General features: G+C 51.0%; 2 protein-coding genes across 3 annotated transcripts; one reads left to right on the top strand and one right to left on the bottom strand.

Moving 5' to 3' along the window:
• The first annotated feature begins 987 nt into the window (after nucleotides 1–987).
• On the top strand, nucleotides 988–4,358 carry Bnip3 (BCL2/adenovirus E1B 19kDa interacting protein 3). The gene is made up of 5 exons (XM_013021991.1): nucleotides 988–1,288; nucleotides 1,878–1,962; nucleotides 2,945–3,051; nucleotides 3,134–3,283; nucleotides 4,160–4,358. Exons 1-5 carry the CDS (start codon nucleotides 1,104–1,106, stop codon nucleotides 4,203–4,205), a joined length of 573 nt encoding a protein of 190 aa, XP_012877445.1. The 5' UTR covers nucleotides 988–1,103; the 3' UTR covers nucleotides 4,206–4,358.
• A 6,918-nt stretch (nucleotides 4,359–11,276) lies between these two features.
• Nucleotides 11,277–25,076, bottom strand: Ppp2r2d (protein phosphatase 2, regulatory subunit B, delta). Of its 2 annotated transcripts, XM_013021977.1 has the most exons (7): nucleotides 24,934–25,076; nucleotides 22,927–23,092; nucleotides 22,411–22,523; nucleotides 19,394–19,571; nucleotides 17,785–17,949; nucleotides 16,338–16,599; nucleotides 11,540–12,106 (listed from the first exon to the last, which is right to left on the bottom strand). In XM_013021977.1, the coding sequence occupies exons 4-7, from the start codon at nucleotides 19,551–19,553 to the stop codon at nucleotides 11,827–11,829; spliced, it is 867 nt and encodes a 288-aa protein (XP_012877431.1). In that variant the 5' UTR covers nucleotides 19,554–19,571; nucleotides 22,411–22,523; nucleotides 22,927–23,092; nucleotides 24,934–25,076; the 3' UTR covers nucleotides 11,540–11,826. The 2 variants fall into 2 exon arrangements, with proteins under 2 accessions (XP_012877430.1, XP_012877431.1); XM_013021976.1 differs by lacking the exons at nucleotides 22,411–22,523; nucleotides 24,934–25,076 and having other exon boundaries at nucleotides 11,277–12,106; nucleotides 22,927–23,048.
• Between the last annotated feature and the right edge of the window lie 1,071 nt (nucleotides 25,077–26,147).

The following is a 26,147-nucleotide window of genomic DNA, read 5'->3' on the forward strand; positions in this document are numbered from 1 at the left end:
CCCCCCCCCAAAAAAAAAAAGTAATACAGAAAAGCTGCAAAGGTGAATTTTACAGGCTTTCAGGGATACTGCGCTCCTGCAGTGAGGAAGTAGGTTGAGAGTTAGAACTCTGCTGAGTTTGGTGGCTCATATCTGTGATCCTGGCGCTTGGGAGGCTGAGGTGGGGATGGCATGTTCAGGCCAGTCTGGGCCTGGCTCAAGGTCAAGTTTCAGGCCAGCCTGGCACCAGGTCAAGGTCAAGTTTAAAGCATTTAAAAATGTTTAATGGTGCATTATTACATCTCCTAATTGTAAGAGTGTGTCTAACACTTAGGCTTGGGTAGAGGATGGGTCACATGGTCCTCTGATAGGACATACTGTGCTTGAGCTTAGACAAATAACAGGGAAGTGGCAAAGACTCAAGCTTTTATTAGTTTATTTGTCTCTTCAGTCAGGTCTCACTACTACGTAGGGCAGGCTGGTCTTGAACTTGGGTTCTTCTTACTTTAGTCTCACAAATGCTGGAATTATAGGTGTGTGCTACCATGTCTAGTTGGACAGGTTTTTTTCTTCTAAAAATTGAGCATAAAGGCTGGGCCATGGTGGCCCACGCCTGTAATTCTAGCTGTTCGGGAGGCTGAGATCTGAGGAATGTGGTTCAAAGCCAGCCCAGGCAGAAAAGTCCCTGTGAGAATCATCTCCAGTAAACTCAAAAAAGCTGCAAGTGGCACTGTGGCTCAAGTGATAGAGCACTAGCTTTGAGCACAGAGAGGCTGAGGGGACAGCTCCTATGCCTTGAGTTCAAGCCCCAGGATTGGAAAAACAAAACAAAAATTGAGTGCAAGACAAAAGGAATGAGTCTCTGGAGACTGCAGGCTTCGGGAACATCTGTATGCTATGAAGGGGTGGAAGAGATGCAGACGCGTCCACACGTGGCCTCAGGCCCACGGGCTGGTCTCTTGGATCGAGAGGGGAACTGTGGACTAGTAATGCCAGTGCTGGAAGAGGGCTGGAGGCTGTGTTGAGGTGGGGTGGAGGAGCAGGTTCATTATGTGCTTCCGCAGTTGCTCTTGGGAGTGGAAGGGCGGGCGGGTTACATGTGATGACCAGATGGGAGTGAGTCCATGTGTCCAACTGTTCCTCTTTTGGCCTCTTCAGGCTCCTGGGTAGAATTGCACTTTAGCAGTAATGGGAACGGGAGCAGTGTTCCAGCCTCAGTTTCGATTTATAATGGTGACATGGAAAAAATTCTTCTGGATGCCCAGCATGAATCTGGACGAAGTAGCTCCAAGAGTTCTCACTGTGACAGGTAGGTTTCTGCAGGTGTGTGCATGACAGTGCTGGTGCCCTGGGGTGGGAGTTGTTGGGGCTGAGCAGTGGCGCGCGCACGCGCGCGGACATGCGCAGCTTGGAGGGGTCTGGGCTTCTGCACCTGAGGGTGCATTGGGAGAGCCTCCTGCAGCCGTCCTTATAAAAGGAACTTTGCCATCAGGTGCCTGAAAAGTGCCTGGCAAAGCTAGGAACAGACAGGTTAGCGGTAAAGAGTTGGGCCCTCCTGTCCCCGGGTCTGGAGTTTCACTCTCACCCTCTTTTGCTTGTGTCAGAGGGCTCCTGGTTAGCAGCAGCTAGGAAGAATTCAAGGTTTGAGGTGGACGTGGAGGTCAGGGGTCTCAAGGGTGGAGCTGACTCTGCAGCCTCTCCCTGAGGCTGAGCCACCAGCCTTGTCTGCCACAAGAGTCCGTTTGGTTCTGTTCTGGTGGTGGAGGGATCCAGGCACTGGCAGGTACCCCTGTCCTGGCCAGGCAATAGCTCCTACTTTGGGGTTTGGGGATTTCTGTTTCAGTGATGGTGCTCACATAGTTTTTCTGTTCTCCCCTTTTTTCCACTTCATCACCAAGCCCACCTCGCTCGCAGACACCACAGGACACCACCAGGGTTTCTGAAGTGGACACACACAGCATTGGGGAAAAAAACAGCTCTCAGGTAAGCTGAGGAGCCGTGCAGGGGCAGGTGAGCTGCCTTGACAGCAGGTAGCTGGCTTGTGTGGTGGGTCTCATGCCTACAGCCAGGAGAGGCGGGGGATGGCCTGTGAAGCGGTGGCCATAGCTGGGCAGTGAGTGCGAGTCGGCTTCCACCAACATAGCGGCTCAGGACCCATTACCTTCTTTTTGGTCACTTGTGGGGCTGAAACTCAAGGCCTGGGTGCTGTCCCTGAGTTCTTTTGCTCAAGGCTAGTTCAAGGCTAGTGTTCTACCACTTTGAACCAAACTTCACTTCTGATTTTCTGATGGTTAATTGGAGATGAGCCCCATGGACTTTTCTGCCTGGGCTGGCTTTGAACTGTATTCCTTAGATCAGCTCAGTCTCCCAAGTAGCTAGGATTATAGATTTGATATGATCCACCAGGCTTATCTCTTTTTTTTTTTTGGTCATGTCCCTGAGCTCTTCAGCTCGAGGTGATTACCACTTGAGCCACAGACCCACTTCTGGTTTTCTGATGGCTAACTGGAGAAAAGAGTCTCACAGACTTTCCTACCTGGGCTGGCTTTGAACTGCCATCCTCAGATCTCAGCCTCCTGAGGAGCTAGGATGACAGGTGTGAGCCACTGGAGCCTGGCTTTACTAAAATTGTGATAAGCGTTTCTTCTCCCTCAGTCTGTCAGCATCTTTTCACCTTGCTTGGGGTGCAGTATCTGTGGATCTGGCCTTGCCTATGTTGGGCTGTTCTGGATTGATGTTTTCTTCCACTCTAACCATAGTCACCGCCCTCCTGTCACATCACTTCCTGGAGGCACTCAAGGGTGCTGTATGCGCACTGTCCTCAGGGAGGAGCCCCGTGGGGCTCTGTCGTGGACATGTCTGAGGCGCAGGCGCGTGTCTCTGGGCTCTGCCTTCCGCTTACTGACCTCATGTTGTCTGGTGTGATGTGACAGGCTGATCTGTGTATATAAATATTTGCTCTTAGTCCGAGGAAGATTATATTGAGAGAAGGAGAGAAGTTGAAAGCATCTTGAAGAAAAACTCAGATTGGATATGGGACTGGTCAAGCCGGCCAGAAAATATCCCCCCAAAGTAAGTCTTGTGGGATGTGGGTGGGTGCTTCTCTGGACAGAACAGTGTCGGACACGCATCTCTGACCATTTAAATTCCCTAGGGAGTTCCTTTTTAAGCACCCAAAGCGCACAGCTACGCTGAGCATGAGGAACACCAGCGTCATGAAGAAAGGGGGCATATTCTCAGCTGAGTTTCTCAAGGTCTTCCTTCCTTCTCTGCTGCTCTCTCATCTGCTGGCCATCGGATTGGGGTAGGTGACATGGCCGGTGGGCTTTTCCCTCTGGTCCTCTGTGGTGAGTGCACTGATGGTCAGCGGCTTGCCAGGCCCCCAGCAGGACAGGGTCTGCTCGCCTCAGCGGGTCTCCACCTCCTTGCAGTCCTTGTAGCTGCAGTGTGAGGCTGAGCGAGTGCACCTGTGGATTAAGCCAGAGCAGGAAACGAAGGAGGGAACAGAGCCGCTGTGCTTCAGGGTCCTCTGCAGCCTCTGTGCCCGGGGTGGCTTCACGGGGCCCTGTGGCGTACAGCACTGGGTAGGAGGTCTGTGTGGCTTTCCAGCTAGGTTGGCCAGGGCATGTGTTGGAGGCCCAGGGACAGGATGGAAAGGCCTGCAGATGGCTCAGTTGTCCCTGTCCCCAGACACTGTTGGTGTGGCCCAGCAGACTAGGTCTCATTCTTTTTTTTTTTTTTTGTCGGTTATGGCCTGAACTCTGGGCCTGGGTGCTGTCCCTCAGCTCTTCAGCTCAAGTTAGTATTCTACCACTTGAGCCACAGCACCACTTCTGGTTCCGTTTTTTTCTGGTTAATGTGGTGCCAAGGAATCGAACCCAGAGCCTTATGCATGTGAGGCAAGCACTCTACCACTGAGCCACCTTCCCAGCCCCCCCAACCTGCTTTTTAAATGATACTGGGAGCCAAGTGCACACAGCACATTTGCCAGTGAGCCCTGCCCCCGCTGCTATCCCACTTTGTCTGCCAGAACGTAAGTGATGTTTCAAAAGTTTTGGTAATACAGGTTATGTATCAGCAATTTGTGCAAGAGGTCTGCAAGGGGCAGCCCCCATTGACACTTGCAGGCAGACTGCCCAGGTCCGGGGTGCATGTACTAACGGCGCCGCCTTTCCGCTAGGATCTACATTGGAAGGCGCTTGACCCCCTCCACCAGCACCTTCTGATGGAGCGCAGCACCGACCTACTCGCAGCGGGGATAGTGGGGATAGCGTCGGAGCCGGCCCAGCTGGAGAGCCATCGTGGTCTGAGGGCGGCGCACCCCTTGTGTTTGTTCTGTAAACGCGGCTTTCCTAACTTGGTAGATGGAATGGAAGAGCAGACGTTGAACTCATGCTGACCTGTCACTACACTGGGATCAGTGGACAAGCGTGTCAGACGGATGCTTACTGTAAACTTTGATAGTAAGTTTCCTTTGGGTATTAGGTATAAATAGTATAAATAATTGTAATGAACAAGTCATGATGTATGCACTATTTAAAAATTATCTGTAACCTTAATTCAGCTGATACACTTTATATTTCAAAAGAATGAATAATGTTGATAGTAAACTCCCTACATTAAGAAGTTTGCCTAAAAGGAATATTGTGGCCTTACAATTAAACTACGATAGAAAATACGATGTATGTAATTGAAATGAAAGCTGGTTGTCTATAAAGAACACTTGACCGTGTGAACCATAGAGTACAAAATAGCCACAAGGGACGTGTGCAGACGCCCGTGCAGTCCGCTCCCAGCAGTGAGACTCCGCCTGGCGGTCAGGCAGCCGCCCCTCCACACTCAGCTTCTGCTAGGTTGCAGCATGAATCCCTTGTGTGCAAGTTTTGTGTGCTTTTAGCAATCAGCTTTACTGTAAGCAAATGTTTCCTTTGAAGGACTGGACATAGTGAAACCATGAATCTGCCAAATCTTTCAGCGAATATTGAAATGAGTTAATAAAAACAAATAAAAAAGCTTCTATTCAGCCCGGCCTATTGCGCGTTCTTCATCCTTTTTCTATAGCATGATTTCCTCCCTAATGTGCTGGATCTAGGACTTAGTCCCTGTACTTTTGCCCAGGGCCAGTGCTCTACCACTTGAGTCACAACTCCACTCCAGCTTTTTTTTTTTTTTTTGGTCGTGGGGCTTTAACTTGGCTTGAGCGCTGTCCTAGTGCTCTTCAACTCAAGGTGAGTGCTCTACCACTTGAGCCACAGCACCACTTCCGGTTTTCTAGTGGTTTATTGGAGATAAGAGTCTCATGGACTTTCCTGCTCAGGCTGGCTTTGAACTGCGATCCTCAGATCTCAGCTTCCTGAGTAGCTAGGATGACAGACATGAGCCACCAGTGCCTGGCCAAAGCATTATTTTTTAAATGGCTGCCTCTTTGATAGCTGTCTATATCCTGTTTAATCTTTCACAGTTTATTCAGTGTTAGAATAAGCAGCATGCTGTAAGAGTTGTTTATTAGTGATGCACTTGAAAGCACTGGCTTGTGGCCATTTCATGTGGAGAGGGCTAGTGGTGGCAGCATTGTGCACAGCTGTTCTATCACTTCATCCATGCCTCCTGCCCAGGCTGGCTCTGAGTAGCTGGGGTTAGTCGGAGGTCACTGTGCCTGTGCCCTCCCCTGTCATCAGGAGACCTGGGAGGCTGAGAATGAGAGGATTGGAATTCTGCGGCCATCCATGGCAGAAAGGTTAGAAAGTGTGTGACTCCTCAGCTCCAAGCTGGGTACACTTAATTCCCAAAAGAGCACCCAAAGTGGGTGCACGTTATTCCCAAGCTATGTGGGAGGCTGAGACCGGAAGGCTTGTGGTACCAGGCTAACACACGAAGAGAGGCTGCAAGACCCGTCTCCACAGAAAGGAAGCTCGATGCAGTGGTGTGCTTGTAATCCTAACCATGCTGGGAAGTGAGACCCTGTTCTAAAATAACCACCCAAAAGCGGCCAGAGGCATAGCTCGACGGTGTGCCCATGGAGCAAGAGGCCTTGAGTTCAAATCTCTTGTAATGCAAAGAAAAAAACTCTGGGCAAGTGAGTTCCTTGTGGTTTTATAGCAAAAAGTTTAGACCAGAACGGTCTGCTTGTTCTGTTGGGTTTGGGTGGTATTGTGCCGCTGAGAGACCACGCGAGAAAGCATCGCTCGGGATCCCCTGACCACGTCCTGCCAGGCAGCTGAGATGCCGGACAAAGCCAGCGCTTGGCCTTCCTTACCACCCTCACACTGGGGGGCTGCTGGAGGCGACCCCGTCAGTCAGGGCTTCAGATGCCCACGAGACACCACAGTACACGCGGCTCATTTAAAACAGGCAAGCCTGATGTACTTTCTGCATTTACCCGTGCGCAGACGTCCGCATGCACACGACTCCGGGGGCCCGAGTCCCTCACCTCCCGCTACTCAGACCTGCTTACACTTGCTGCCAGGAAACTGCAGATAGCTGCATTCTGTGATAAGGGACCTGTGTGCTGGGTGCAGACACCTTTGTGTCCCCCCTTCCCCCCAGCATTGTTGATCTGGAGTTGGAAGGCCCCTCAGCCTGCAGGGGGAACGACGGCTGGAGGGAGCAGCCTTTCTGGACAGCAAGTCACCATTCTTTATCCACCGAATAAGAGTCTTTGATAAGATACCAAAGCATTGCATCGTTCCAATTTTTTCTTGCCGTTCTTGCTGTGCTTGCTTTAGGCAGGTACTCTACCATGTGAGCCACGTCTTCAACCGTTTTTGCTCTACTTAATTTCTGAGATTGGATTTTACTTTTTGCTGGGTCTAGACTCACATTTGCTGCCCCAGCTGATGAGGGTGTGTAGCATTGAGAATGGGGTCTCACACACCTGTTGCACAGGATGGCCTAGAAATGTAATCCTTTTGATCTCTGCCCCAAATAGCTAGGATTACAGGTATGAGCCACTGGTGCCCGACCCAAAGAATTGTGATTTGACATCAGGCCACTACTTGCGAATGTAATGTCTTGACGTAGGAGACTGGCTCAGCAAGCTGACATAGTCTCAAGGGGGAAGAGTGGACAAACTAACAGTGATTTCCAGGTTACATTAAAACTGAGATAAAAGGGGGCGGGCACTGGTGGCTCACACCTGTAATCCTAGCTACTCTGAAAGCTGAGATCAGAGGACCTCAGTTCAAAGCCAGTCCAGGCAGAAAAGACCTTGAGACCCCCAATTAACTAGCAAAAACCTTAAGTGGAACTGTGACTCAAGTGGTAAGAGTACCAGCCTTGGGCAAAAAGCTACCAGAGACTTAATGCTGGCCCTGAGTTCAGGCCCCTGCTTGAAAACTGCAAGTGAAGGTCCAGAGGAGAGGAGAGAGCTGTGTCCATCCTGAAGAACTCCCTGAGTTGCCAGAAGTGGGGCTGTGGGGCACGGTGGTGAGACAATGATTTCCAGCACAGATAGGTGCTCTTGCTTTGTGGAACTCAATGCAGGAGGGGATAGAAAACGTGCGTTAGGAAGCCACAAAACCGAAAGGGACGTCACTGGCTTCCTTTGAGATGTAGACCACACAGAGAATAATAGCATAGAAAAAGAATGGTAGACGGCACCTGCTTTCTGATCTAATGCAGAAGGAAGGCCACATCATCTAGTGTTTGCTAAATGCATAACGGCACTTGAATCCTGAAAAAATCCTAAGTTGGGGGGGGGGGTCCTATAAAACAGCTGTCTAAGCCGGGCGCTGGTGGCTCACGCCTGTAATCCTAGCTACTCAGGAGGTTGAGATCTGAGGATCAAGGTTCAAAGCCAGCCCGGGCAGGAGAGACCTTGAGACTCCTATCTCCAATAAACCACCAGAAAACCGGAAGTGGCGCTGTAGCTCAAGTGGTAGAGCGCTCGCCTTGAGCTGAAGAGCTGAAGGACAGCGCCCAGGCCCAGAGTTCAGGCCCCACGACCGACCAAAAAAAAAACAAAAAACAAAACAGCTGTCTATAGTCTTCAAAGTGTCAAGGACATGAAAGAGAAACCCTGGAAGAGGACAACTTAAGCACTGAAAATCCTAGACAAGAAGACACAGGAGCCGGGTAAGATGAAAGCCGCAGGGCAGTTAGAACTGTACTCAAATTTGGTCTTAAGCCTTGTCGGATTATATGATGGAAGATGTGCAGGAGCCCTCTATGCTCTTCTAGGCCTGTTAGAGCCTCCTGGTGTTTTTTGTGTGTCTGTCAGTGGTGGGGTTGAATTCAGGGCCTGAGCTCTCACGCAAGGCGAGTGCTCTACCACTGTGCACTACAGCTCCACTTTTTTTTTTTTCCTGGTAGTTAATTGGAGTTAAGAGTCTCACGGGCTTTCTTGCCCAGTATGGCTGTAAGTCACAAACCTCATATATCAGCCTCCAGAGGAGCTAGGATTACAGGTGTGAGCTGCCAGTGCCCAGCCAGCTGGTTGTTTTTAATACTGACTCCTTTTATTTCTGGCCCTGTTAGAGATGCAGATTCCCAGGAGCTCACAGAGCTAGAGCTGCACACTATGGGGAGAAGCAAGGCCTGCCGTGTGGGGAACTGAGATAGGCCTGGCCGCAGGATAACAGCTTTGTGTAGGAATGGGAGAGATGAAGTACACATGTGTCTACGCAAGGTTCAAAGGCAGGGCAGGATTTTTCGGTACTGTATGGGTATTGCTAATTTAAAACTTTATTAGAAAGTACCTTTCTGATAGAACCATAGAAGTACATGCTGCACTTGGGTATTTAGATTTTTGAGAATAAATATCTTACTAGAAGTTCTTGGAGTAAATTACTTTCCATCCTTAGAGAACAGGCACATTTGCAGGGCACTGGTGGCTCATACCTGTATCATGGTTCAAAGCCAGCCTGGCTAGGAATGTCGGTGACACTTATCTTCAGTTAACCATCAAAAAGCAGGAGGTGGAACTGGGTTCAAGTGGTAGAGCACTACTAGACGTGAGCACAAAAACTCAGGGACAGTGCCCAGGCCCTGAGTGCAAGCCCCAGGACTGGAACAAAAAAAAAATTAAACCCCACAAATTTTACAGGATTCTCCCACTTGTCCCATGGCTTTTCTCAAGTTTCCTCTGAGGGAAACTTTGGAGGGGTAGTCTACGTCCTTCTCATCTCTTTCCTGGGGCTTGAACTCAGGGCTTGGGTGCTGTCCCTGAGCTTCTTTTGCTCAAAGCTAGCGCTCTACCACTTGAACCACAGCACCACTTCTGGCTTTTTCTGTGTTTGTGGAACTGAGGAATGGAACCCAGGGCTTCATGCATGCCAGGCAAGCGCTCTGCCACTGAGCCACCTTCCCATCCCGATCATCTTAAAAGCTATGATAGAAAGTATCATTCTGACGGTGAAATCGGGACACACAGCGGTTTCAGTTTTTGGCAGGGTACTAGGATTGAACTCAGGACCTGGTGCTCTCGCTTTGCCTACACCTGGTGCTCTACTACTTGAGCCATGACTTCAGTCCTTGGTCCCATAACTGACTGAGGGGTTTTGTTGGCCCTGTGGAGATGCTGTGTGTGGCATGCTCCTGCCAGGGCTGTAGATGGGGCCAGCCAGGTGTGCAGAGGCGATTGGCAAGCAGGATCTCGCCTCCACTCTCCAGGGGTGCAGTACGCCACGTTGAAGTCTGAGCCATCGCCGGTGACCAAATGTGTGCCCCTGGGTTATGGAATGGTCCCACCTGCCATCCAAGCCCTTCTCTGGCCCAGCCGGGTGGCGCTGCGGCACTCAGTTGGGGAAGCTTCTAAGTTACGGAAAGAGTGGGAAAGTTTCCACTTGGCATTCACCAGTGGCCAGAGAGCCCGGTTTCACGGGAAAGACTGGCCATGACCAGTTTACCCATAAGAAGAAAGCTTACTCATTTAAGCTGTCTTTCTCTTTAAAAAATCCACATCCAGACTTCTTAGCAAATAATTGACAGAATTAACTTCCAAGAACAGATTTCTAACTAACTTGTAACCGAAGAAAAAATGTGAGCATGTAAAGGGCAGATATTTCATAAGCTTGAATGTAAACAAAACATCCACGCACGTAAACACCTTAACCTACCCCAGGGTAGGATCAGTCCAGCCAACATAAAGGGAAGAGCGCGCAGAACTTCCTACTTCTCAGAATGGATGTCAGGCTGCACTGTATTGTGGGGACCCAGAGCTGAGGACATCCTGATCAGACTTGGGTCAGCTGAGATGGGAATATCCAGGTCTGCCAGGGACTTGGGTCAGCTGAGACAGGGTACCCGGATCTGCCAGGGACTTGGGTCAGCTGAGACGGGGTACCCAGCCTGCCAGATGGTGCAACCATGTGGAGAGAAGCCCAAGGGGCCATAGGGCCGGCCATGCCCTCCCCCATGTCCTGAGGTGGCAGGGAAGACGCAGATCCAGGAGCCATGTGACTTTGGTAAAGTGTGGCCCTGTGGAAACACGCAGTTGTTTTACTGGAATGTCTCTCAAGGACCAGCTTTGACAGCTCTGTTCCCCATGTCATTGTCCATGTGTCACAAGCAAGACACAGTGTGAGAGCTGCTTCTTTTCAGGTCTCAATTTCAAGCGTGGAGTCAGGGTGGCACTCAGGCCCACTGCCGGCCCGTCCCACGAGGATGGCTCGTGCCTGTACCCCACGCTTTGGTCAAGTATGTTGGTACACCTTGTAATGGAGAAATCTTGATTTCTGATATTCTCAGCCCTAACATTCTTTTAAAGTACGCCAAAGAAAGCACCGGGTCTGGCCTGAAATGCAATATGAAATCTAGCACGCATATAACCTAGGCAATTTTTTTTTTTGGGGGGGGCTGGTCCTGGGGCTTGAATTCAGGGCCTAGGGTCTGTTTGTGAGCCTGTCTGTGCTCAAGGCTAGCACTCTACCATTTGAGCCACAGCACCACTTCTGCTTTTTTCTGTTTATCTGGTTCTGAGGAATTGAACCCAGGGCTTCATGCATTTTAGGCAAGCGCTCTACCACTGAGCCACATTCCCAGCCCTGACATAGGAAAAATTTTAAAGTATGTTTTCTCCCCATTCTTTTTATTAAAAAGAATTTGAGGCCTTACTGTGAGCCAGGCAGTAATCTTTGTAGCAGTAACTTTGTTGCTCTTTCTCAGAAGTGGACTCAACTCTGTCTCTAGAGTCATGACCTGAAGAAACCAATGCAGCCTGGGACTGCTTCACTCGAGTCCAGAACACGCCACCGTTCTGTCAAGGGAGCATGCAAGCCTCTCAATTTGCTCAGAAAGTAATTCTGCATAGTGTCACTCTGCACAACTGAAGCAAATAAACACAATACTTATGCTTGGATTAAAAACACGTAATAATGTGTTGTGTTTATTAGTGGTCACACCAGAGGTATGGTGTAGCTACAATGGTGGGTCAGCTCAGGCTGCTCGGTGTGTCCGTCCACGCACACACGCACGCCCACCCGGGCTGGAAGGCCAGTGAGGGCCCTGGACCTTGTCCACAGCAAGTCCAAGTGAAGGCCCAGGGGTGGCAGAGAAAGAGACTTGATGAGACCCATTCTCTTGATGTTAGGTTCTTGGTCTATAAACCGAAAAGGAAGGCTCAGACTTAAATAAATACATTTATTTTGTGTGAATAACGGCCATTACCGAGCAATGTCCACCAGTTCTTTGAGTGGGTTTTCCCTTGAGCAGCAGCACCGATCGCTCTCTGGGCCAGGACTGCAGCAGAGGCTCTCGGTGGAAGAGCACAGCGGAGGCCGCCGCTCTCTCGTGTTTGTGAAGGGCGGCGGGGAGCGCTCACTGTTCTTAGTGGAGAGGCCGCCGCCGCCTCTTCTCTCACAGGATGACGGCCTTCACCTTGCACAAGGCTGGGTCCTGTGGTCGGCATGGTTAGTTGATTTTGTCCTGGAATATATACAAGTTATTGGTGGCAGCTACAGCAATGATGTTGTCCGTGGGGTGCCAGGCCGTGTGGAGGATCTTCTTGTTGAAGTCCAGACTGTCCACACTGATCTCGTCCTTCTTCCTCTTCCCTCCCGCGCACACCTTCCGGGGCTTCAGGCTGCTTCGCGGTTTGCTGTTCTCTCTCGAAGCTTCCAGGGTAACATCCCTCCGAGAGTTTCTATCAAACATCCGAAAGAAGTTGTTGTAGGAGCCCGTCATGATCGCGCTGTGCAAGACAAGAAGCGAGACGGTGAGTGTGCGGCAAGCGGCGGCGGGCGCTGTCAGCAGGGGGCGCTGTCAGCAGGGGGCTTCCACTTTCTAAGCTCAGGTCACAGGAACCATGCAGAGGGGAGGGCTGTGTGTGGCTGCAGCACGTACGTATACCCGGCATCGTGGTGAACTCTGTCTTCTTATAATTAGTATACACTAGAGAGACGCTTCTTTCAAGCCAAGATGGCCACACGCCTGTGATCCTAGAATTTTCTTTCTCATCTTTTCCTCCCCCCCCTTTTTTTTGTGCAAGTACTGGGACTTGAACTCAGGGTCTGGGTGCTATCCCTTAGATTTTAAACTCAAGTTCCAGGCTAGCCAGTCAGACTTCCAACACCCCTCCCCTCCAAAAAAACAGAACTTGCCCATGAAGCCGCAGCCACAATGAGTTCCTCAGGGAGGCCGAGCACGCACGTGCCGTGGCCACCTGGTGCCGGATCCCGAATGCTCCCCACGCTCCTCACAGGGCAGTGCCACGGGACTGGGACTGCAAGTGTCTCCAGCCAGAACTCCCGCAAGATGCCCGCCCCCACCACGCGGCTCAAATGCTGCCGCATGTGACCAGGGCCGTGCCCCCCCCCCCCCCCCCCGCCCCACTGGCCCGGAGTGCCCGTTTGGGGGCGGCTGCCACCTTCCTGGCTTCGCATCTGTGCCCTCCCTTGTCACTGTGCGTGCTCAGGGCTCTTCCTGCCTACTCATCAAAACCTTCACACCAGAAAACCAACTCAGAAGACCCTGTGCACCCACCGGTTTACTTCAACCCCAGGGCCCGAGGCCTGACCTGGCCTGCTTAGCTGGTCATTTGGAGATGGTTTTTCCTGGACTGTTCTGCCTGGTCTGGTCTCAAACTGTGCTCCTCCAGATGGGCCTCCTGAGTGACTGGGACGATAGGGTGCGCCATGGTTTGTCCCCAGAGTGAAAGGCGCTGGCTCATTTGCCGTTCTTCAGCACTCACAGCTCATCTGTCTGTGGGGCGTGGAGGGCTCTGGGCCTCGGCTGCTGGCCCGGGTCCCCTGGGGCCTGCCAGCACCCTCCTGCCGGCTGAGGCACCAGCCCTGCTCCCCGCAGCTCTCCTCTGCTTCCCAGCCAAGCTGCTCTGCTGGGTGGCCCGGCTCTCCCACTGGAGGTCTGGCAGCGGCAGCAGCAGCAACTGCACTTCCACCCCGAGGCTCGGCCAGGCGGGCCCCACCAGGCCGCCATCTCCACCTAAGCTCTCGGCATTCTCTCGGCACAGAGCAGGGCTTCTGGCTCTGCGATGGGCAGAGCAGAGAGCCAACTCCAGAGCTGCATGTCCTGAGGGGTGTGGCGTCGGCAAGTGCTGGGGTCAGGAGGGATTGGCCTCCACAAAGGATTTTCTTGTCCACAAGTCAGTTCTCTGGTTGGGGTCATGACCGTGGGCTGCTGTGCGCCGGCTCTTTAGCTTCCTCTCTCTTCTAACTTCCAGGTAATCAGGCGCTCCCCCCCCCCCCCGCCCCGCTTCCTCTCTCTTCTAACTTCCAGGTAATCAGGCGCTCCCCCCTCCCGGGCTCCTGTGCGTGGTGCCATCGGAGGCCCTCACTGAAGGCTCAGCAGACGGGCTGCTCGGATCTTGGACTCAGCTTCCACCAACAGTGCACTCAGCTGGAGGATCAATGAACTGTCTTTGTAAATCACCAGCCCCAGGCTTTGGTCATGGCAACACAGAGACTGAGGCAGGCTGCCCTGTGAAGTGCATTCCCAGCCTCAGTGTCGACTCTCCACAAAATGTTGCCCTTCTAATACCTTCTATTTTCTTTCTTTTTCTTCTTCTTCTTTTTTTTTTTTGTTGGTTGTAGGGGCTGAACTTCTGGGCCTGGGCACTGTCCCTCAGCTCTTCAGCTCAAGGATAGTGCTCTACCACTTGAGCCACAGCGCCACTTCCGGCTTTTTCTGCTAATGTGGTGCTGAGGAATCGAACCCAGGGCCTTGAGCATGCAAGGCAAGCGCTCTACCACTGAGCCACCTTCCCAGGCCTCCTTCTATTTTCTTTTCTTTGGCTTTAACCCAGGGCTTCAGGGCTGTTCCTCAGCTTTTTCACTCAAGGCTGGTGTTCTACCACTTGAGCCACAGCTGGAACTTCCAGCTTTTTGTTGATTAACTGGAAATGAGTCATAGACTTTTCTGCCCAGGCTGGTTCTGAACCATGGATCCTGAGGTCTCAGCCTCCCAAGTAACTAGAATTACAGGCACAAGTCACCAGCACCTGGCTTCCAGGCTGCTTTAGGCATCCTGCGATCTCATATGATATGTGCCCCGTGCCCGCAGCCAGCTGGGCTTCTGTCTTTTCTGTCAGGTTGCAGAAGATTCCTAGACCTAGCACTTCACTAGTGCATAGTAATGGTATAAAACAATGGGTTTTGTCATCACGTCACGTACTACCTCCCCACAGCTCTGCATTCCTGGGTTCTGCACTATCTCCTTCCCAGGCCTCCACCTTTCATGCTCTCTGTTCCTCTGGCTGCCTGTTCTGATGCTCTCCAGTTCTGTGACTCAAGATCTCTTTAGCTAACCTGAGATGTACTCTAAATCCACACTGGACTAAATGCACACTGCCTCTTCCACTCCTTGAAGTTTTGATTTCTTTCCAATCTCCCGAAGTCATTTTTAATAGTCTTGTGGTTTCTTGTTCGGGGTGTGGTTCTTTTCTTTACTCTGTAACTGTTTTAGGGACCCTTACCTTCTATCCTGTGATCTGAAATCTCCACATTTAAATCCTTAGTTTCTGCAGTCTGCTGCCAGGAGCTGTTTATCTCCTTTACCCTGGGGAGTCCTGAGACCTGAGTGGGGAGGGAGGTCCATCACAGGACTAGGACCCACCTGTCCTCACAAGGTCAGACAGGATTCGTGAGTGGTCCCTACTGGGGAACAAAATGCTCTACCTAGAGCAGTGGGGAGCAAAACGAAGGCTTTGTCTCCTGCTTGCTGAAAGGCAGAGGGGCCTCCAGCCTGTGTGTGGCACTGAGCTGTCATCTCAGGAATGGTCTTGAAGCCACAGAACACTCCAGGCCAGAACGTGGGTCTGAAAACAGGCCCGGGAAGCTTCCTCCCTCACACATAGATGGCCGAGACAGACAGACAGACAGCGGAGTCAAACAGACACAGGCAGCGGAGTCGGACAGACACAGGCAGCTGAGACAGACAGACACAGGTGGCTGAGACAGACAGACACAGGCCGCTGAGACGAACCTCGGACTCAGCGCGAGGCTCAGCACAACTCAGGGCAGGCATTGGTATCCAAGGTGTCAGGCAAAAAAATTCACCTGGTCAAAGGACAGAAGCTACCCAGCCTCAGCTCTGTGCCCTGTGGAGGTTCAGCCTCAGCCTCCACCCCTGCACACACCAAGGCTCAGATCAGCCAGCACTCCGGGGCTCGCTTTCCTTTCCGAGCTCAATGCTCTCTCTTCAGTTGTAGGCCTTGTGAAGCCTCCCTAGTGTGTGTGTGAACTCGACTGGCATCTCAAGAGACAGTATCTCAGCTGGCCCTTCTAGGTGTCAAAGGGTTTGGCTACACAGTACAGGGGTTCCTCAAGCTTATGATCCTCTGCTCTCATCTTCTAGGGACTGGGATGGCAGCAGGGCATGACCACACCCGCTTCTGTGTATGATGCTGGAGGGTGTCCTAGCATGTCAAGTCAGTGGTGGCCAGAAGCAGAACTGCTTACTTAAGTTCTGAACAAAGTTCTATATACTGATTGATGTAAGATGGTCCCCTTTCATCTTCGGCAATCTGATTTTCTTGGTTATGATATTAAAGACCTAGCTCCCAATAGCATCAGAAATAATTCCTTAAGAAACGTGCACAAAACAAATCAGAGAGGCTGGGCACCACGTCCCCAAACGCAGAGGGGAAGTGAGGCAAGGCCGTGCTGGCCGGAGTGACCTGGTCCTGTCCGCTCTCGTGGTTTCTCACTGGCTTTGGGCACTCACTGAGCTTTCCACATGCATGCACGCACGTCCGCACGTCCGCACGCACGCACGTCCGCACGCACGCACGTCCGCACGCAGGCTTCGCCTCTGCCTGAGCGCAGCTGGACGATAAATAAGGGGCAAAGTCCGCTCCGACCCCCACCCCCCCACCTAGGCCTCATCAACCCAGAGGGCCAGAGAACACTGTCCTGCCCTGGGCCCCGGGGAGCCCCGCGGGACGCAGGCTCTGGAGGAGGGCTCACCTGTCCGACCCGTCCCAGCAGCACTCGAACTTGTCAAAGATGCAGTCGTTCTCGTAGAGGGAGCAGAGCTTGCTGCGCAGGTACTCATGCACCTGGTGGGTCTCCACAGGCCTGCTCTCCATGTTGAGGTCCCACACCTTCACCGACAGGTAGTCTCTGGTCATCATGTACCGACCGCTGTGGCTGAACTTGACGTCGGATATAGATGAAATTATTTCTGAGAAGAAGGACCTACTGCTGGGGTCTTCGGGCTCTTCAAAAACTGCAAAACAAAACATGTCCATCTTGTTTCAGGTCAGCAGAATGCAGCTCCTTCACAGAGATGCTGCAGCCTGGACGTTCACCAGTAAGGACCAGGGGAGGACGCCACCCCTCACCGCTCTCAACCAGTATTTCACGGACAAGGCCTCTGAGCGTCCCGATGGGCACTTGGGTGCAGGACCTCGGCACAAGCCCAAGACTCTTAGTGTGAAAAACTGTGCTCACTGGGCACCAGACCAGGGCATGGCATCTGCTGCTCCATCGCTCACCGCAGGCAGACGTGACACAGTGGCACGTCTCTGTCTCTCTCCTATGTGCTGGGCTGACTACCCGCCTCCCTGGGCAGTGCAGTGCTGATCAGCCACAGCCACGGCTGTCGGCCCGGGGGTTGTTCTCCAGTGAGCAGTAGCAATAAAGGCAAGGGCTCCCGCTGCTCCTTTGGGGCTGGAGGGACGTGCCCCTGCTGCAGCTGGGCGCTGTCACCACGGTGGCTGTCACACGAGGTGTCCTGGCACCCCATGCAGAGGAAGGTGTGCTTTGGCTTTGCCTCCTCTCTTCTCACTGTGACATTTGCCAGGAGGCTAACCTGAGGGCAGCTGTCAACACCTAGCACTAATGCTGCGCATTTCCCACACAAGTGAGCAGTTGTCTAAAAGCACAGGGGATACAGTGAAAACACCGCATCTCTGCCACAGGAATTCTAATAAAGCAACAATCCTCATTCCTGAGCTCTCAGGGCTGCCGAGGGCTCCCTCGGAACGCCTTCTGCCTGCACTGCTGCCGCCGCCGCCACAGCTCTGCAGGGAGCCCCCGGCCCGCAGAGGCAGGCAGGCTGAGTGAGGGTGCACTGTGCCCCCAGTGGCGGTGGGCGGTGCAGGGCGACAGGAAGTTTTCCAGGACTCGTGCCCTGGTACGCGACACTGTGGTTTTCATTTGCTGCCAGTACTGGGGTGTGAACTCAGCCTTACAATCTCCCTCAGCTTTTGTGTTCAAAGCTAGAGCTCTACCACCTGAGTCACTTGGAGTGACTGTCGTCTGTGTGTGGGACTTACACCCGGAGTGCCTGCTGTCTGTGTGTGGGACCTACACCAGGAGTACCTGTTGTCTGCGGGGAGTTATTCTTGGGAGTGCCTGTCATCCGTGTGGACATACACCGGGAGCGCCTGTCGTCTGTGGGGGGACTTACACTTGGAGTGCCGGTCACACAGGGCAGAGGAGCGCATGTCACACAGCCGGATGGTCCCTTTGCTGCTGCTGTAGACGAACACGTTGCATTGGTGTGGGTGGAGCTCAGCTGCGGTGATGACCTCGGTCAGCTCCTCCATGTTGGCGGGTTTGATGTCCACAATGTCTGGAGAGCATGGTTAAGGAGGTGTGCAGGGGCTGAGCTAGCAGCTGACTGGCTTGGGATGCCAGCCAAGGGTGGGGAATGGTGGACAAGTTTCCCCCAGGACTCCGGGAGGCTGAGCATACGCAGGCTGTGCCACAGCAGCATGTTAAGGTGGACGTGAGTCACACCAGGGACATGCCCGCCTGACGGCCCTGCTTTCACAATGCTGTTGCTTCTACTGTCCTGCGATCTCTACCTTCAACAGTGCACATGAATGATATGAAGGAAGGAAACGAGCACTACACACTCAAAACCCACACTGCTGTCCACAAGGGATGGCAAATGAGCGCTCTGACAAGGTTTTGCTTCTCTAATATCTGACTTTAGCTGGCTGTCAAGCAGAAGAATCAATCATTCAAAACAAGAGCAGAGTCCAGCTCTGGAAAAGCCAGCAACAGACTTAGCTTCCAGTGGAAGACACCGAGTAAACTAAAAACTTGAACCTACAGCTCATGTCACAGCCCCCTCCCACAGAGGGAGGCAGGGCCCAGAGACTAGAGAAGGATGCTCCTGGCTGCTCTGCTTGAGTGCAAGCTGCGGTGGGGAAGGACCAGGAGGAGTCCATGGCCTCCAAGGTAAGGAACCAAGCTGGGCCCCTGAAAGGCTGAAACCACTGGGAGTTTGCAGGGTGGAGTCCTGGAAAAGCCTCGCAAAGACAGAACCTGGAAACTGCTCAGGACACCAGTGCAGGACTGAGCATTGTAGGCACAGAGGCAGGCCCTGGGTTTGGTGAGAACCTGTGACCAGAGGTGCCAATAGCACGTGGAGCTCCCACCAGAGCCCCAGATACAGCCAGGCAGGGACCGGACAGTCCACTGGAGGGCAAGCAGGCGGGGTGGACTACATGGAACTACAGGAGCTCCAGTAATGCCACTGGCTGAGAGCTCTGAATAGTACCCTAATCGAAGCCACATTTTCTTTTTTTTTTGGTCCGGTCGTGGGCCTGAACTCTGGGCCTGGGCACTGTCCCTCAGCTCTTCAGCTCAAGGCTAGCGCTCTACCACTAGAGCCACAGCACCACTTCCGGCTTTTTTCTTTTTGCTTATGTGGTGCTGAGGAATCGAACCCAGGGCCTCAGGCATGCAAGGCAAGTGCTCTACCACTGAGCCACCTTCCCAGCCCCGAAGCCACATTTTCTACCTCATTACCTATGTGTAAAATTGGAAGAAAAAAGTACGCCAGCACGGACTTTTCAAATAAACCCTGACTGCACGTGGTGGGCGGCGAGTTTCAGGTCAATCCCTTATAGAGAACTTCTACTGAGGCAAAAGAAATGGGTCATCTTTGGGACATTAAGTCACAGAGAACTGACATTACAGGCTACTAGGAAGCTTAGACTCTGTGGTGCATGAAGGCCAATGCCCAGGAGAGAGAATCGGAGAGACAGCCATCTGTGGAAGGATACTAAAACTTCTATCTGTGATTTCTAAATGCCATAGGTTAATTCGCAGGTCATCTGCAGACAGATATGTTTCATGATCACTATTTACTGAAATGGAATTGATATGATACGTGTGAGCATTGGCAAAAATTCGTCGTGGACTTGCTTCTACCATAAGGTCCATGGGCTTCAATATCGGAACCTAAAAATGGAAGGAAATAGTAATTCAATACAAGGGTAGCCTAAGACTGGAACATTCAGAGCAGAAAACAAATACAAGCTTTGTATAGGCAGCATCCAGATAACCAATTAGTGGTAGGGATGACAGGTTCAGAATGGCCTGCGCTGTTCCCTCCAAGTTCCCCTGGCTGTGCCCATTTAGGTTTGCTCACCCTGGTGGATTGAAGGGCAGCTGCCCTCACTAACAGTTTCTGTGGCACTGAGGCTCCACTTTGCTGGATGTGCCCAGTGGCCATGACTGAGATGCTGGACAGCAAGCGCTTGGAAGGCCGGGAACCCGGGCCCCTGGCCCTCACAGCTGGTGCTCAGACACCCTCTCGCAGATCAGTGACCCCAGTCTCTGTGCCAGCACTGTTGATCTGGAGCTGGCCACATGGGTGTAACATCTATGCATTGACTACAGACACCTCTACGTGTGTAGTCATACCTCATTAAAGGTAACAGCAGCACAAAAAAGCAGCCCTATTCCCCAGCCCCTGTATGAGGTCAGGGAGGCTCCCAGGAAATGGGTGGGTACACTAAAAGGCAACAGACAGCAAGGCCTGGTCAGAGCACCTTGACAGGCACTGGCCGTGAGGGACAGGGTCCACAGCACACGAGGTAAGGAAGGCCAGGGGCCTACTAACCTCTGCAAGGGAAGCACTAGAAGGGGAGCATTCACATTCTTGCTTATTCTGTTATTAAACCAGAAGGGAGCCCCAAAGGCTATGGAGAATCTCAACTGTTTTCTCTGGCCAGATTCTGCAAAAATGACCTTAGGGAAATGTGTGTTTTGACATGATACTGCTCTTGTTGTAACCCATGCCCTGGGGTTCCCTAAAACAAAAAGGGCTAGTTTTACTACATGCGGGATAAAAAACACCAGTATGACCCTAACTAATGTGTCTAACTAATCAATGCCTGTGGTAGCTGTAATAGGAATAAGGAATCCTTACAACTAACCCCCCCTTCTAATATTAAAGATCTGGGAAAAAATATTGAAACAGCAGTATTTCTGACTTGCCTACATAAAGTAACACAAATAATCCACTCTGAATTGTGAGAGAAATAGGAAACTAAGTCTACATATGACCCCCATACCCTCCCTGAGGCCGATACAAAACTGTACTTCTCTCAGGTCGGTGTTGGTCACACCTATAATCCCAGCTACTCAGGAGGCTGAAATCTGAGGGTTGAGATCTGAGCTGGCTGGGGTATCTCCCATAAACTACCCCCTGCCCCGCAAAAAAGCCAAAAGTGGAGCCAGCACTAGCCCTGAGCAAAAACAAAACAAAATAACCCTGTACTTCTAACAGGCTTCACTTAGTGATAAGACTGATTTGATGGAGGTTAAATAAGTGGGATGAAATAAAGTCACACTAAGACCTAAGTGGTGCTGTGAACACACACACACACACACACACACACACACACACACACACACACACACACACACAGCTGGGTACAGGGCGAGGGACGGGTCCCAAGTAGAACTTAGTGCAGCACTCACTACCAAGCTTCCTTGTTTCCATGAGGTCAACAGCTTAGCACCTGCAGTTCTCAAAGTGAGGACTTCAGAAACCACCAGTGTTAGAGGACAACAACATCCTGGTTCTTACAAACTACACCTAAGCCTAACGTTGCACCTCCTTCGCTGGCCTGAGGGCAGCTGCTGCAAACGGTGAGAGCGGCGGCCTGGAACCCACCTCCACAACGGCCATCTCTGGGGGACGGAGGGCTGGCCTCAGCCTGGACCGCTGGCAGGCCCAGGGTGTGGGAGGATCTGTGCAGCTGGCCTGCTGGGCCTCTTGGGAAGCAGGTCAGGTGACGCCTGTGACACCCTCAATGGGGGACGCACAGGGTGACAAGGGCTTAAACTTCACGGGAAATCTCCAGCACCAGCGTGCCACGGCGCTGCTCCTGCCCAGTGCTGAGGTTTCTGCTGAGCTTGTCCTGGGCAGCATTTTTCACGTCTCCCCAGACTTATTATCTGGGTACGGTCCAGTTTGCCTAATCCCCACGTGGTATTTCATTACACTAGAGACACTGTTTTGATGGTGTGTACCAATTAGGAGACTGGGGTTTCAAGTTTACCTGGTATCATAGATATTACTAGATCTTAATAAATAAGGGCACTTCACATCGTACCCGAAGAGGAATGCAAACATTTCATCACGAATGCTAACAGGAGGACTGGCGTGCCCTCCCTGTCAAAGAAATTCCATTAGCTCTGTCCCTTCCTTACTCTAGTGTCTTACACTATCTCATCCAGAAGTGGGCCTGACCCCACCCGCCCCAGCCCGTCCAGGCGCAGCTCATGGGTGCCACTACACACCCAGGCTAATGCATGACTTTTGGTGTTGGTGATTTTTTGTGCCAGTCCTGAGGCTTGAACTCTGGGCCTGGGCACTGTCCCTGAGTTTCTTTTGCTCAAGGCTAGCACTCTACCATTTGGGCCACAGCTCCACTTCTGGCTTTTCCTGTTTATGTGGTAATGAGAAATTGAACCCAGGGCTTCATTACTGCTGGGCAAGCACTGTACTACTAAGCCACCTTCCCAGCTCCCTTAGTTATCTTTTGGTGGCGATGGGTTCTGAATTCAGGGTTTCAAGCTTCTAGGCAGGAGCTCTACCCACTGAGCCAAGTCCACAGACAAGAACCCCATTTTAACACACACAAATGAGTGCTGGTGTGACCGTTCTGAATGGTGCCCAGCAGTCACGAGGGCGAAGCCTGGTTCTGTCTCTAGACAGCTGATGGAACATGGTTTCTGATCATTTCTGAAAAGTGCTCAAAAAAGGTTAAAGGAAATGTGTGTATACCCGTAGTGCAGTAATTCTAAATGGGTCTCGGAGCCGTCCGTCTTCATCTTTCAAGTTATAACCTTCTGCTCTTTTATCCCGTTCACTTATTTTCCATAATTTAATAGTTTTATCTGAAAATAAAAACCTCATTCTTCATATTAAAAGAAAAACCACCAGTAACATGCATCACGATTACCTGAATGCTGTACTAGACAACTCTGGTTCTCTGTTGGGGATTTAAGCCAGGAGGTTGTGGACACAAATATTTCCAACTACAGACAGACAATCTCTTCTATACAATAAATAAGGAAAAAGGCACATATACACTACACAGTAGTGGAGTGTAGTACTAGGTTTTTTTTTTGGTTTTTGCATGCTTTGAATTTTTAACCTACCACTTTTCATCCTTGGTGTTAATTCCCTCCCAAAGTTTAAAACACAAACAACCTTTAGAGCTACTTAAAAATAAGAATATGATATATAGAAAATAAAACATAAAACATTAAATAAAAAAGCTACTTAAAGATTTCTTACCATTTGTAGAGAGTAGAAAATGTGCAGCATTCTGTTGTGGCAACCACCTAATTTTATTAATTTTTTCCTCAATTTCTAGACTTTTCAAATAGTCAAACTCTGGTTCATGACTTTGAAAGGTACTGTAAACATTATATTCTCCCCTAGAATGAGGACGGCTTTTATTCTGCAAGGAAACATGACAGCTGTGTTAATAAATAAGCACAATACAGAGAAATTTCAGTACTGCAGCTTAACTATAAAAGCACACGTATTTTTACAAAGGAAACGGCTGTGTGCTTGCTTGCCACAGTTTTGGCTGATGGCGCACTCTTATGCAGAAGTAAATTTTGCCTTGCTGAGACAAGAAAAAGTTAAAAAAGATCCTGGACAAAACCAACCAAACAAAAAACCCCTCTCACAGATGAAGCTCGGTTACTGTTACTGCTTATTTTTAGTATCGCTCAGGCCTGTCACTGCGTGTCCAGGTCTGTGGAACGCCGCTATTTTAAGGCCAGGCCTGTCCTGCGGACACGCCCTCCCTGGCCTCTGCCCCCCTTGCAGATGTGGGATCTAGAGAAGCAAGGCTGTGAGCTGGGCTGAGGCAGCTCACGGGGAGCGGAGGTGGAGCAGCTGTGGTGCCACACCAGCTTCTGTGGCAGTGTGACCTAGACACTGCACACATGCCAACCAGAGGCAATTCACAGGCAGTGGCAGAGTGATGCATACAAGCCGTGCAGCTGCTAAGTGGAGGGCCCCATGTGGTCACCCTCTTTAAGTACGAGACCCTGCAAGTACAAAAAGAAGCTGTAGTAGAAAGATCCAGGGAGGCTAGGCATGACTCTGTGATTTGGGAGTGGCGGGGGAGGGGGGGGAAGAGGGCGGACAGGACAGGACAGGACAGGACAGTGTGGGGCTGAGTTCAACTCTCATTCCAGGCAAGGTGCTGCCTAGGCAAATTTATAGCACTCACACCACTGCTCTGCAGCTCTGAAGGGCAGCGGTGGTTAAGTAAGATGGAAAGTGGAAGGAGGACCTGTGCGCAGCGGGTGCGGCTCACAGTGATCTGTGCGCCTACAGCTTTCTCCCACTCAATTCTCTATAGTCAATAGCTAAAATCCTAATGCTTTAATATGTGTGTTAACTAAAAGTTGTTACGTCTGGATAGGTGCTCCTTTTTAATCTCTGAATTCAGACCAAATATTCCGAGGAGATTCAAAATGCTACTTGAAGCTTCTGCAACTGTGCTGGTTTCTACCTACTGCCCAGCATTTACCACCAAGAACAAGAGGTGGGAGCTCCTCTACTGTGTGATTTCCTGTGTGTGTGCTAGGGACTTAGTTCTCTTACATATTTTCTCCCCTCACCATGTCCCACTTTGTTACAGAAGCCTAAAGTCCACCAACACACAGTTCTAAGTCACAAAGGACAAAATAAATCAGCATCACCTGCCAATCTGGCCACCCTCTCAGGAATCAGAGCAGTCACCATCCAATTACAGCATTCCTCACCCCACCCGAATTGTAAGGCCTTGACCATCCACAACTTAAGGTTTGGGTCCGACTACCCTACCCAGCTCAGGGGAAAGTCTTTGGAGGTGGAGCAGTGAGGGTCATTTATTTCTAGGATTCTTGTGTCTATCAGTTGCAGCAAGTACGGCCCAGGTGCTCATGCCTGCGGACAGCAGACAGCTGGAGGAAAGGGGTCACGAGCAGCTCCGCTGGCTACCCCGTCCTCAGATGAAGGCCCACACGTTTCACCCCATCCCAGCCTGATCTGTTAACCAGTGAGCAGGCGGGGACTGGCCTTCACTCCAGGTAAGCGACAGTCCTCTGGGACTAGGCAGTGCAGCTCACATCTCCCTCACCTCTGAGATCATGTCTGGAAGAGGAGTCTCCATAGTTAATAAGACAAAACCAAAACCAAAGGTGAGGGAAATGCAGTCCTGAGAAAATAATTTTGCTTCCTTTGTAATTATACAGGCAAGTTGAATGATTCCATTTGGTTTGTGGATTTTAAGTTACTGACCTCTTGTTCCCGCTGAAAAATGACCACTCTGCCACCCTTGTCTCCGGTTGCAAGAAGATCTCCAGAGTAGTTAAACTCAACGGTTGAGATGATATCAGCTGTTAATAAAAGAGAAGCAGTTAAACATAATGCTTTTGGGAGGAATCACTGAGAATATCCAGTACCAAAGAAAGATGAACACATAAAAACTTTCTTTCTGGGGCTGGGAAGGTGGCTCAGTGGTAGAGTGCTTGCCTTGCATGCTCGATGCCCTGGATTCGATTCCTCAGCACCACATAAGAAAAAAGCCAGAAGTGGTGCTGTGGCTCAAGAGGTAGAGTGCTAGCCTTGAGCTGAAGAGCTGAGGGACAGCACCCAGGCCCAGAGTTCAGGCCCCAAGATCAGACCCCCCCCAAAAAAAACCCCCAAAAAACAAAACAAAATCTTTCTGCTGGACACTAGTGGCTCAAGCCTATAATCCTCGCTACTAAGGAGGCTGAGATCTGAGGATTGTGGTTCGAAGCCAGCCTGGGCAGAAAAGTCTGAGATTTTTATCTCCAATAAAATCTACTCAGAAAAAGCCAAAGTGGTGCTGTGGCTCAAGGGGTAGATTTCTAGTCTTGAACAAAAGCAGCTCAGAGACAAAGCACAGACCCTGAGTTCAAGACCCAGGACTGACAAAAGCAAACAAAAAAACCCAACAAAAACCACAAAAAAGACTGCTTCTCTGGGCTGGGAAGGTGGCTCAGTGGTAGAGTGCTTGCCTTGCATGCATGAGGCCCTGGGTTCAATTCCTCAGCACCACATAAACAGAAAAAGCTAGAAGTGGCGCTGTGGCTCAAGTGGTAGAGTGCTAGCCTTGAACTGAAGAGCTGAGGGACAGCGCCCAGGCCCAGAGTTCAGGCCCACGACTGCCCCCCCCCCCCCGCCCCAAACAAAAAGACTGCTTCTCGGCTATGGAATAGCAAGTCCACTAGCACATTTGAGTTTGACTTCATGGCTCTACTTCTTGGTGTAGGACACATCACTATTTATCTAGTTATTAGGGATACAAGGTAGTAATTTACAAAGTTTAATTTTTAAAGGAGTACAAAAAAAGAAGACTTGGTTGGTCATAGAAGAATGTTGTCCAATTTTAAGATCTATGCCTAATGCCAATTTTTTAAATGAATCAGATTTTTATACAGCAGTAACAGAAATGTCCTAATTCTCTACACAAATTTCTGTATACCCCT

The sequence above is a fragment of the Dipodomys ordii genome, unplaced genomic scaffold, assembly GCF_000151885.1.
Source record: "Dipodomys ordii isolate 6190 unplaced genomic scaffold, Dord_2.0 Scaffold58, whole genome shotgun sequence".
Taxonomy (NCBI): domain Eukaryota; kingdom Metazoa; phylum Chordata; class Mammalia; order Rodentia; family Heteromyidae; genus Dipodomys; species Dipodomys ordii.